A 13284-nucleotide genomic window follows, 5' to 3' on the forward strand; every position below is an offset into this window, starting at 1 on the left:
CCACCGCTCCCGGCACTTGTAACTTGTTACTCTGTTAATCTTGAAGCACACATTCTCAATGACGTCATCGGCTCAACACTGCCATCTACAGGTATTACTGAGAATTACACCCGCACGCTGCTAAGCAGAAGGGACGCTCTTTACTCTATCAGACCTGCGTACAAGCTGTAGCTAGGAAGGACCCTAGCGTCGCTTAGCAACCACCCGTCCTTGGCAACCGGAGTGCGACCATAGTAACCCACAGACTGCAACATGGCCGAGGGAGGGGAGCCGATCGTCAGACCTAAAAGGATCTTTATGAATAACCTGGATATGTACGCTGCCAGGAACATAGGAAAGGTGGGGGGGTGGGTTGGCATGTACAAAGCAGGCGCAAGTCAGGCGCTAATAGGAGAAAAGTAGGCGCAATCCGAGTTGTTAATATAGATAAAGTAGGCACAATTCTTTTTACTTTATTGAGTGACATTTAGTTCACACCAAAATGCTGGGTTGGAAGCCGCATGTTTCCTGCACCACCTTCAAAACGCACTGCAGTTGCGATTTGCAGCGGGGTGTTAATGTTATGTCATGAAATGCAGGTCACACGCGCAGGGCGCTCGCCTGCACCAGACCGCGTGCTACAGAAGTAGTATGCCATCAGCTTGCTGTGCGTTTCCCTTAAAGGAGTGCATGAACTGCTATTGGTGCAGTTCGGTGCGACTCAGTCCATTCTAAATGAATAGGCTAAAATCGCACACCGCACGTGAATGGCAGAGGAACGCTCAGTACGTTGTTGTGCGATTCCGTGGTGTGGACCGGCCCGTCACTCATTTGTATGCGGAGGCCGAGCTGCAATGCCACTTCATGTGAGCTCTGGTGCATTGCGGGAAAAATGCTCCAAGTCTGCGTTTTAAAAAAAATGAATATAAATAAGGGAGTATAAAAAAAAGGCAAAAAATATATATTTGTGAATGCATTTAATGAATAAATATAAAAATAAATATGGGGGGTATACAAATAATAAACAACAATAAAATAGTTAATAAATATAAAAATATTTATAAATAAGGGGGTATAAAACAATAAATAACAATAAATAAGGGCGAGCGATTAATAATGCCCATACACCTCCTGGGGGCGCTACTTCTACCTGCTTTCTGTGCAAATTCAGCAGCACAAGGCAGCTTTGTGGTGTGAACAGGGCACAGAGATAACGATGGTTTTCTATGGTCCTGTGTGGTGAGCGGTGCTGATAAAGTGCAGAAAAATGCATCCAGTGTGAATGAGCTCTTAGGTGAGGTTGTCACTTTAATTTTAAGCCAAACCCGAACATTCTAGCAGCGCACAGTATGTCTTTTGTTTTTGTTTTAGGGTGCTTTCACGCTGCAGCCGCCCGAGCGTTAGAGGTAAAGTTCCGCTCATTTTGGCGCCTCTTTACCGCTGTTTGGGTGGTAATGGCACTTTTAACCCCCAAGAAGGGGCTAAAAAGGGGTTAAAAGCACCCCGTGTTGCAGCCGTTTCAGAAGCACTGCCCATTCATTCCAAAGGGCAGGGGCGGCCTGGGAGCCTTCGTATACAGCGCCGCTAAACCGCCCCAAAGATGCTGCTTGCAGGACTTTTTCTAACATCCCGCCAGCGCACCGCCCCAGTATGAGAGCATACTAGAATAGGAAAATCCCCTTCAGTAGTAAATTTAATTAATAATGCATAGCATAGTCATCATGACAATTAAAAATTTTGGCAGCGGCTGCTTTTGTTTTTTTTCTAGCACCCTCCCCCCACCAGCGGACTTATCTAACAACCTCCCCCCACCAGCGGACTTATCTAACACCCTCCCCCCACCAGCACACTTATCTAACAACCTCCCCCCACCAGCGGACTTATCTAACAATCTCCCCCCACCAGCGGACTTATCTAACAACCTCCCCCCACCAGCGGACTTATCTAACACCCCCCCACCAGCGAACTTATCTAACACCCCCCCACGAGCGGACTTATCTAACACCCTCCTCCCCACCAGTGGACTTATCTAAGACCCCCCCACCAGCAGACTTACCTAACACCCTCCCCCCACCAGCGGACTTATCTAACAACCTCCCCCCCACCAACGGACTTATCTAACAACCTCCCTCCACCAGCGGACTTATCTAACAACCTACCCCCACTAGCGGACTTATCTAACACCCTCCCCCCACCAGTGGACTTATCTAACACCCTCCCCCCCACCAGCGGACTTATCTAACACCCTCCCCCCACCAGCGGACATATCTAACACCCTCCCCACACCAGCCGACTTATCTAACACCCTCCCCCCACCAGCGGACTGATCTAACACCTTCCCCCACCAGCAGACTTATCTAACAACCTCCCCCCACCAGCGAACTTATCTAACACACTCCCCCACCAGTGAACTTATCTAACACCCTCCCCCCCACCAGCGGACTTATCTAACACCCTCCCCCCACCAGCGAACTTATCTAACACCCTCCCCCCACCATCGGACTTATCTAACAATCTCCCCCCACCAGCGGACTTATCTAACACCCCCCCACATGTGGACTTATCTAACACCCTCCCCCCACCAGCGGACTTATCTAACACCCTCCCCCCACCAGCGGACTTATCTAACACACCCCCACCAGCGGACTTATCTAACAACCCCCCCCACCAGCAGGCTTATGTAACACCCTCCCCCCACCAGCGGACTTACCCAACACCCCCCACCAGCGGACTTATCTAATACCCTCCCCCCACCAGCGGACTTATCTAATACCCTCCCCCCACCAGCGGACTTATCTAACACCCTCCCCCCCACCAGCGGACTTATCTAACACCCTCCCCACACCAGCCGACTTATCTAACACCCTCCCCCCACCAGCGGACTTATCTAACACCCCCCTCGCCCCACCAGCAGACTTATCTAACACCCTTCCCCCACAAGCGGACTTATCTAACACCCCCCACCAGCGGACTTATCTAATACCCTCCCCCACCAGCGAATTTATCTAACACCCTCCCCCCCCACCAGCGGACTTGTCTAACACCCCCCCACCAGCGGACTTATCTAACAATATCCCCCCACCAGCGGACTTATCTAACACCCCCCCACTTGCAGACTTATCTAACATCCTCCCCCCCACCAGCTGACTTATCTAACACTCTTCCCCCCAGCAGCGGACTTATCTAACACCCCCCACCAGCGGACTTATCTAACACCTCCCCACCAGCGGACTTATCTAATACCCTCCCCCCCACCAGCGAACTTATCTAACACCCTCCCCCCCACCAGTGGACTTATCTAACACCCTCCCCCCACCAGCGGACTTATCTAACACCCCCCCACCAGCGGACTTATCTAACAATCTCCCCCCACCAGCGGACTTATCTAACACCCTCCCCCCCACCTGCAGACTTATCTAACACCCTCCCCCCACCAGCGGACTTATCTAACACCCCCCACCAGCGGACTTATCTAACACTCCCCCACCAGCGGACTTATCTAATACCCTCCCCCACCAGCGAATTTATCTAACACCCTCCCCCTCCACCAGCGGACTCACCTAACAATCTCCCCCCACCAGCGAACTTATCTAACACCCCCCCACTTGCAGACTTATCTAACATCCTCCCCCCCACCAGCGGACTTATCTAACACTCTCCCCCCCACCAACGGACTTATCTAACACCCTCCCCCCACCATCGGACTTATCTAACACCCTCCCCACACCAGCCGACTTATTTAACACCCTCCCCCCACCAGCGGACTTATCTAACAGCCCCCCACATGCGGACTTATCTAACACCCTTCCCCCACCAGCGGACTTATCTATCACCCCCCCCACATGCGGACTTATCTAACACCCTCCCCCCACATGCGAACTTATCTAACACCCTCCCCCCACCAGCGGACTTATCTAACACCCTCCCCCCACCAGCAGACTTATCTAACACCCTCCCCCCACCAGCGGACTTATCTAACACCCTCCCCCCCACCAGCAGACTTATCTAACACCCCCCCACATGCGGACTTATCTAACACCCTCCCCCTACCAGTGGACTTATCTAACACCCTCCGTCCCACCAGCGGACTTATCTAACACCCTTCCCCCACCAGCGGACTTATCTAACACCCTCCCCCCACCTGCAGACTTATCTAACACCCTCCCTCCACCAGCGGACTTATCTAACACCCCCCACCAGCGGACTTATCTAACACTCCCCCACCAGCGGACTTATCTAATACCCTCCCCCACCAGCGAATTTATCTAACACCCTCCCCCTCCACCAGCGGACTCACCTAACAATCTCCCCCCACCAGCGAACTTATCTAACACCCCCCCACTTGCAGACTTATCTAACATCCTCCCCCCCACCAGCGGACTTATCTAACACTCTCCCCCCACCATCGGACTTATCTAACACCCTCCCCCCACCAGCAGACTTATCTAACACCCTCCCCCCACCAGCGGACTTATCTAACACCCCCCCACATGCAGACTTATCTAACACCCTCCCCCTACCAGTGGACTTATCTAACACCCTCCGTCCCACCAGCGGACTTATCTAACACCCTTCCCCACCAGCGGACTTATCTAACACCCTCCCCCCCACCTGCAGACTTATCTAACACCCTCCCCCCACCAGCGGACTTATCTAACACCCAACACCAGCGGACTTATCTAACACTCCCCCACCAGCGGACTTATCTAATACCCTCCCCCACCAGCGAATTTATCTAACACCCTCCCCCTCCACCAGCGGACTCACCTAACAATCTCCCCCCACCAGCGAACTTATCTAACACCCCCCCACTTGCAGACTTATCTAACATCCTCCCCCCCACCAGCGGACTTATCTAACACTCTCCCCCCCACCAACGGACTTATCTAACACCCTCCCCCCACCATCGGACTTATCTAACACCCTCCCCACACCAGCCGACTTATTTAACACCCTCCCCCCACCAGCGGACTTATCTAACAGCCCCCCACATGCGGACTTATCTAACACCCTTCCCCCACCAGCGGACTTATCTATCACCCCCCCACATGCGGACTTATCTAACACCCTCCCCCCACATGCGAACTTATCTAACACCCTCCCCCCACCAGCGGACTTATCTAACACCCTCCCCCCACCAGCAGACTTATCTAACACCCTCCCCCCACCAGCGGACTTATCTAACACCCTCCCCCTACCAGCGGACTTATCTAACACCCTCCCCCCACCAGCGGACTTATCTAACACCCCCCACCAGCGGATTTATCTAACAGCCCCCCACCAGCGGACTTATCTAATACCCTCCCCTAGCAGCGAATTTATCTAACACCCTCCCCCCCACCAGCGGACTTGTCTAACACCCCCCCACCAGCGGACTTATCTAACAATCTCCCCCCACCAGCGGACTTATCTAACACCCCCCCACTTGCAGACTTATCTAACATCCTCCCCCCAACCAGCGGACTTATCTAACACTCTCCCCCCCACCAGCGGACTTATCTAACACGCTCCCCCCACCAGGGGACTTATCTAACACCCCCCACCAACGGACTTATCTAACACCCTCCCCCCACCATCGGACTTATCTAACACCCTCCCCCCCACCAGCAGACTTATTTAACACCCCCCCACATGCGGACTTATCTAACACCCTCCCCCTACCAGTGGACTTATCTAACACCCTCCGTCCCACCAGCGGACTTATCTAACATCCTTCCCCCACCAGCGGACTTATCTAACACCCTCCCCCCCACCTGCAGACTTATTTAACACCCTCCCCCCACCAGCGGACTTATCTAACACCCCCCACCAGCGGACTTATCTAACACTCCCCCACCAGCGGACTTATCTAATACCCTCCCCCACCAGCGAATTTATCTAACACCCTCCCCCTCCACCAGCGGACTCACCTAACAATCTACCCCCACCAGCGAACTTATCTAACACCCCCCCACTTGCAGACTTATCTAACATCCTCCCCCCCACCAGTGGACTTATCTAACACTCTCCCCCCCCACCAACGGACTTATCTAACACCCTCCCCCCACCATCGGACTTATCTAACACCCTCCCCACACCAGCCGACTTATTTAACACCCTCCCCCCACCAGCGGACTTATCTAACAGCCCCCTACATGCGGACTTATCTAACACCCTTCCCCCACCAGCGGACTTATCTATCACCCCCCCCACATGCGGACTTATCTAACACCCTCCCCCCACATGCAAACTTATCTAACACCCTCCCCCCACCAGCGGACTTATCTAACACCCTCCCCCCACCAGCAGACTTATCTAACACCCTCCCCCCACCAGCCGACTTATCTAACACCCTCCCCCCACCAGCGGACTTATCTAACACCCTCCCCCTACCAGTGGACTTATCTAACACACCTCCCCGCACCTGCAGACTTATCTAACACCCTCCCCCCACCAGCGGACTTATCTAACACCCCCCACCAGCGGATTTATCTAACACCCCCCCACCAGCGGACTTATCTAATACCCTCCCCTAGCAGCGAATTTATCTAACACCCTCCCCCCCACCAGCGGACTTGTCTAACACCCCCCCACCAGCGGACTTATCTAACAATCTCCCCCCACCAGCGGACTTATCTAACACCCCCCCACTTGCAGACTTATCTAACATCCTCCCCCCAACCAGCGGACTTATCTAACACGCTCCCCCCACCAGGGGACTTATCTAACACCCCCCACCAACGGACTTATCTAACACCCTCCCCCCACCATCGGACTTATCTAACACCCTCCCCACACCAGCCGACCTATTTAACACCCTCCGCCCCACCAGCGGACTTATCTAACACCCTTCCCCCACCAGCGGACTTATCTAACACCCCCCCACCTGCAGACTTATCTAACACCCTCCCCCCACCAGCGGACTTATCTAACACCCCCCACCAGCGGATTTATCTAACACCCCCCCACCAGCGGACTTATCTAATACCCTCCCCCAGCAGCGAATTTATCTAACACCCTCCCCCCCACCAGCGGACTTGTCTAACACCCCCCCACCAGCGGACTTATCTAACAATCTCCCCCCACCAGCGGACTTATCTAACACCCCTCCACTTGCAGACTTATCTAACATCCTCCCCCCCACCAGCGGACTTATCTAACACTCTCCCCCCCACCAACGGACTTATCTAACACGCTCCCCCCACCAGGGGACTTATCTAACACCCCCCACCAACGGACTTATCTAACACCCTCCCCCCACCATCGGACTTATCTAACACCCTCCCCCCACCAGCGGACTTATCTAACAACCTCCCCCCACCAGCGGACTTATCTAACAATCTCCCCCCACCAGCGGACTTATCTAACACCCTCCCACCACCAGCGAACTTATCTAACACCCCCCCACCAGCGGACTTATCTAACACCCTCCTCCCCACCAGTGGACTTATCTAACAACCTCCCCCCACCAGCAGACTTACCTAACACCCTCCCCCCACCAGCGGACTTATCTAACACCCTCTCCCCACCAGCGGACTTATCTAACAACCTCCCCCCCACCAACGGACTTATCTAACAACCTCCCTCCACCAGCAGACTTATCTAACAACCTACCCCCACTAGCGGACTTATCTAACACCCTCCCCCCACCAGTGGACTTATCTAACACCCTCCCCCCCACCAGCGGACTTATCTAACACCCTCCCCCCACCAGCGGACATATCTAACACCCTCCCCACACCAGCCGACTTATCTAACACCCTCCTCCCACCAGTGGACTTATCTAACACCCTCCCCCCACCAGCGGACTGATCTAACACCCTCCCCCTACCAGCGGACTTATCTAACACCCTCCGCCCCACCAGCGGACTTATCTAACACCCTCCCCCCACCAGCGGACTTATCTAACACCCTCCCCCCACCTGCAGACTTATCTAACACCCTCCCCCCACCAGCAGACTTATCTAACAACCTCCCCCCACCAGCGAACTTATCTAACACACTCCCCCACCAGTGAACTTATCTAACACCCTCCCCCCCACCAGCGGACTGATCTAACACCCTCCCCCTACCAGCGGACTTATCTAACACCCTCCGCAATGCAATAATAGTTTATGCAATATTACTTGCTTCTGTACTTTGTTTACTTTTGCATTAAAAAGTATTTTTTAAAAATTGAATTACCACATTATATCATATTTGTCTTGCTTCATAACATCAATCATCCGTTATAAAACCAGGTGGGCATGGATGGTAAACTGATTTGGTGGTTCAATGGGCCACTTGACTGGACTTGCCCCCCTGGCCTAAGGCTGCCAGCCCTCCCCTGGTGGTCAGCTAGTAGGGTTAGGGGCCATAGACATGAGGATGTCACCTGATTCCTATCAGATAGGTTGGTCTTTCAGACGCACGCTGGCCAGTAGGGTCAGGAGCCGCTCGTAGATGTGAGATTGTCACCAGCTTCCCACCCAGTACTAATACTGCAGGCAGCTGCTGGCCAGAAGGGTTGGGGCCTCTCATAGACCCAGTTCTCACCTGATAGTCTTTTGCCATAGGCAGTGGTCAGTCAGAAGGGTCAGTGGCAATAGACATAACAGGTCTGGATATAAGGGGTTGCTGGGGTGGGCAGTGCCTCCCCTAGATTTTAGCTGTGCCCCCTAGGGCTCTAAGTGTGCATTCATTGATTCATGAGGCACTCTGATGGGGGCAATTGATGTAAGGGGGAACTCTGTTGGGGACACTCGATGTAAGGGGGCATGTTGTGGACAGTTAATGTAAGGGGTACTCTGATGGGGACAGTTGAAATAATATAGTTGCATAAGTGTGCTCACCCTTAAACTAATACTTTGTTGAATAAAAGAAGGGGGGTAGGTCGCGCTATGGAATAAAGAGATATGATATTGGTAAGAGCAGCCTCTATTAATTTCCACCCAATGGATGGGACAGTAAGACGGATAAGGGAAGGAAATAGATTTGGCGCTATACCTTTTAACCACGTGAGATCCGCGCTATAGCCAAATGACGGCTACAGCGCGGATCTCCTTTTCCGGGACTACGTCTATTGACGTAGTCCCGTGCACGAGCGGCCTGCGGGCCCCCTGAGGGGCGCGCGCGGCGCGCTCTGTGATCGGCGAGTCCATGAGACTCGCCTGATCACCGATCCGTGCAAGGGGTCGATCCCGACCCCTTATCACGTGATCAGCTGTCAGCCAATGACAGTTGATCATTGGCTGACAGTTGATTTCAGGGTGAACCGCAGAGTCTGTGCAATCTGCGCAGGTGTGAAGGTGCAACCCAGGTCCCCCTCCCATTTCGCGAGACTGGAGATACGGTGCGCTGGTGGTGGCGTATTCAGCTGTACATACATCTTAGAGAGAAGTCGGGAGATAGGTTCCGTGCCAGAAAAGTGCTCCTCAAACTCGGTCAACGGTCTAGAATAGGCCGCGGGGTTCGGGATGGACTGAAGAAAGTGATGTAAATGCGCGGCGTCCCAAAAATTTAAACCATAAGGACCTCTGAGGTCCATAAGGTCACTGATAGAAACCCAGCCGTCACGCTTTACAAACTGAGAGGCCCTAGTGAGGTCGGAATCCCGCAATTGACAAAACTGCATAGCCGGTAAACCCGGCGGGAATCCAGGGTTGCCGAGAATTGGTGTCTGCGGTGACGACCCGTTCGTTAGGGATTGGCGGAACGCCGCCTTCTCGCTCTGGTAGAGGGTGTTGCCTATAAGCGGGTGGGCTTTCACGTCCCTCGGCAGTTCGGTCCTGCACCAAAGAGCGGACCGCAACGGGACTGGGCACTGGTGTTGCTCTATCTGGGCCCACAATTTGGTGGGGAGGTTGCGAGCCCAATCAATCACCCTGCTCAGATGAGAGGCGTTATAATACTGCTTAATGTCTGGTAACGCCACCCCTCCATGTCGCTTAGGAAGGGACAGTTGGGAACGTGGTATCCGAGGCTGCCTCTGTGCCCAGACAAAGCGGGTAAACAGTGCCTGTACCTGTTTAAGATAAACAGAGGGAATTTTGATCGGTAGAGTCTGAAATAAATACAGATATTTTGGCAAGATGCACATTTTTAGTAAATTACATCTACCGAACCAAGAATGCGTCCCTTTGTGCCATGAGTCCAGAAGCAGCCGCGTTTTAGTAAGTAAGGGGGGGAAATTGCATGCGTATAGGTCTGCAAGGTCCGGAGGAATGTAAGTGCCTAGGTACGTCAGGGCGGTCGTCGTCCATTTGAATTGGAAACTGGATTGCAGAGCAGGGAGTAACCGTGGTGGTATCAGGATCCCCATGGCTTCCGATTTGGTGAAGTTGATCTTAAGGTTAGACAACCTCCCATAAACCTCAAACTCCTTGAGTAGGTTAGGTTTGGAAATTATTTTGTACCCTTCTCCTGACTGATACCTTTTAACAATGCAATCCCTCTGATGCTTTGGAAGCTGATGTATGATGAGAAAAAAGGTCAACCAGCTTACCAGATTCAATTTTGGGTGGACTGGCCCTTAAAAATGGGACCCACAGCTTAGTTAAATATACAGTATAATGTATGTATAATGCATGTGTACCATTATATAAAGTATATGTGCTTTATTTATCACAGAATGTCCTGACACTGTAGACTCATTGGTCTTATTATTTCTGCAGTATTTGTCTGCCTGCATTGCTGGAGCTTCTCTTGAAGAAGCCGAAGAGGGTGCGGAGGAAGAAGAGCACCTATCAGCTCAAGAGGATGAGGCAGACAGCAAATCAAAACAGGGCCTCTTCCAGATAGTAGGCACTCTGTCCAAACCTTTAGACAAGAAGCTGGGGTTTCCGGTGGAAACATATGCGGTAAGCAACGTCGGGGTGTAATCTGTTCTTTGGTTTTTATGGTCCCATCACTTGAATGTTTGGAGATCATTAGACAGCTTTTCACTCATTTCTCCAGTGGGCCATGTCTCTTACCTTCTCTCTGTTCCAGATTTCAAATAGAGATGAGCTGTTAAGTCATCTTATGGAGAGCGATGTCATCATATATAATATCACAGAGGACCTGTCCCAGATCGATGAAGCTTCCTGGGCAGCGTCTGGTGGGTGGACTAATTTTAATAATTGTGTACATAAAATTTGTATTATTATTATACAGGATTTATATAGCGCCAACAGTTTATGCAGTGCTTTAAAATATAAAAGGGTGACAATACAGTTACAATATATAAAAAAAGGAGGGCAAATGGGACTTTAAATTAAGCATGTCAATTGAAAAATAAAAATAATAAATACATGTGAGTATATTAAATGATTTAGACGGTTATATCTCAGCTCTAAGCCCTTGTACACACGGTCATAGATTCCAACGGAATGTTTCCTATCGGACTGTTTTGTCGGAAATTCCGACTGTGTGTGGTCTGCATCGGACTGTTTCCATTGGAATATCCGACGGACCAAGTTTTCCAACTTGCCGGTAAAATTTTCAGACAAAATGCTCCTATCGGACATACTCCGATCATGTGTAGCCTACTCCGACGGACAAAGTGCCACGCATGCTCAGATCAAATTCCTAGACCAAAGCTATTGGCTACTAGCCTGAACGTAGTCCCGTCATAAGGAAATAACGTCATCGCGTTATGTACAATCGGATTTTCCGACAACTTAGTCCGACTGTGTGTATGCAACATCACTTCCGGACCTCTTCCAGAATTAATCCGTCGGAATTACTCTGATGGATTTGGTTGTCGGAATCTCCGACCGTGTGTACAAGGGCTTACAGTTCCCATTGCTGGAAGTTCTGCCCAATTTTTGGGCTATATTGTAAGTCATTTTATCAATTAAGTGGATCAATTTGATACTCTCTCTATTTAATTGAGGTTCCACATATATTAATATTTGTCATATTTACTTGCTTTTTTAGTAAAAACATGCATCCCACCCCTGATGACTGGCAAGAAGCCAAGAAACGCATCAGTTTCTCAAACTAAGGATGCCCAATTAAGCTTATTTTAATCATTGATAATATTAATTTTGTCCTATAGAGTTTTCACTCATTCATGTGATTTTATGATTTTGATTGGTAATTTATGTATTTCTGATATGAACTGCATCCATGTATGTCCATTCATTTGTCTATACTCCAGATTTTCTGATTATTATTATGAAAATATATTAATTTTTTTATCTATATTTATATTACTGTATTACCATTGTATGCATTCAGATTAGACATGGACTACCCCTAGGGGTTATCGATTATAAATTAAATCTAAATAATTTCATCTACTTGTACATGTATTTATTATTTTTATTTTTCAATTGACATGCTTCATTTAAAGTTCCATTTGCCCTCCTTTTTTTTACCCGGGATGAAAGCATGCCATTGTTACTTGGTACTGCGGCAGGTCACTTCTCTTACATCAATACAGTTACAATACAATAAAATAGAGGGTTAAGCGGGCCCTGCTCAGAAGAGCTTAAGATCTAATAGGGTGGGGTAAGTGGTAGAAAAGGTTGTAACTGTGGGGGATGTGCTGATGGAAGTGGTAGGAGATTAGTTGGAGGCGTGATAGGCTTCCCTGAAAAGATGAATTTCCAGGGATCGCCTGAAGACAACCAGAATAGGAGATAGCCAGACATATTGAGGTAGAGAGTTCCAGAGGATTGGAGAGGCTCTGGAGAAGTCCTGGAGATGAGCATGGGAGGAGGAGACAAGGGAGCTAGAGAGCAGGAGGTCTTGGGAGGAGCGGAGAGGACGGTTTGGGTGATATTTAGAGACAAGTTTGGTGACGTAGCTCGGGGCAGTGTTGTGAATAGCTTTGTATGTTGTAGTTAGTATTTTAAATTTATTTCGCTGGGCGATGGGTGGAGGGGGGTGGCAGACACTAAGGGGTTGGTAAGGTAGATGAGTCTGGCAGCAGCATTCATGATAGGCTTAAAGCGGGATTTCACCCTAAAGTGGAACTTCCACTCATCGGAACCGTCCCCCCCTCCGGTGTCACAATTGGCACCTTTCAAGGGGAAGGGGGGTGCAGATACCTGTCAAAGACAGGCATTTACACCCACTTCCAGGCATAGACTCCCACGGGAGTCCATGCCTCTTCCTGTCCCTGCGCGCTGTCTGCTGGGACACACACGGTCCCAGAGACAGCGTGGACAATTCCTATTGCGCTGCGCGACTCGCGCATGCGCAGTAGGGAACTGGGAAGTGAAGCCGTAACGCTTCACTTCCTGATTCCCTCACCTAGAATGGTGGCGGCAGCAGTCGAGAGCCGAGCGATCGATCGGCCTCGGCTGCTGACATCGCTGGATCCTGGGACAGGTGAGTGTCCATTTATTAAAAGTCAGC

The 13284-nt window shown here is 50.8% G+C and overlaps 1 protein-coding gene across 1 annotated transcript in view; it reads left to right on the top strand.

Annotated features, from left to right (window-relative positions):
• Positions 1 to 212: 212 nt before the first annotated feature.
• Positions 213 to 13284, top strand: part of LOC143942236 (adenylate kinase 7-like) — a 36679-nt gene continuing 23607 nt past the window's right edge. Inside the window, exons 1-3 of the mRNA XM_077463485.1 lie at positions 213 to 339; positions 10611 to 10796; positions 10927 to 11035. Coding sequence (XP_077319611.1) covers positions 253 to 339; positions 10611 to 10796; positions 10927 to 11035 — 382 coding nt within the window. The 5' untranslated portion in view covers positions 213 to 252. The remainder of the gene's footprint in view (positions 340 to 10610; positions 10797 to 10926; positions 11036 to 13284) is intronic.

Source organism: Lithobates pipiens, unplaced genomic scaffold, assembly GCF_037356315.1.
Source record: "Lithobates pipiens isolate NorthernLeopardFrog02 unplaced genomic scaffold, aLitPip1_a1.2 Scaffold_30, whole genome shotgun sequence".
Taxonomy (NCBI): domain Eukaryota; kingdom Metazoa; phylum Chordata; class Amphibia; order Anura; family Ranidae; genus Lithobates; species Lithobates pipiens.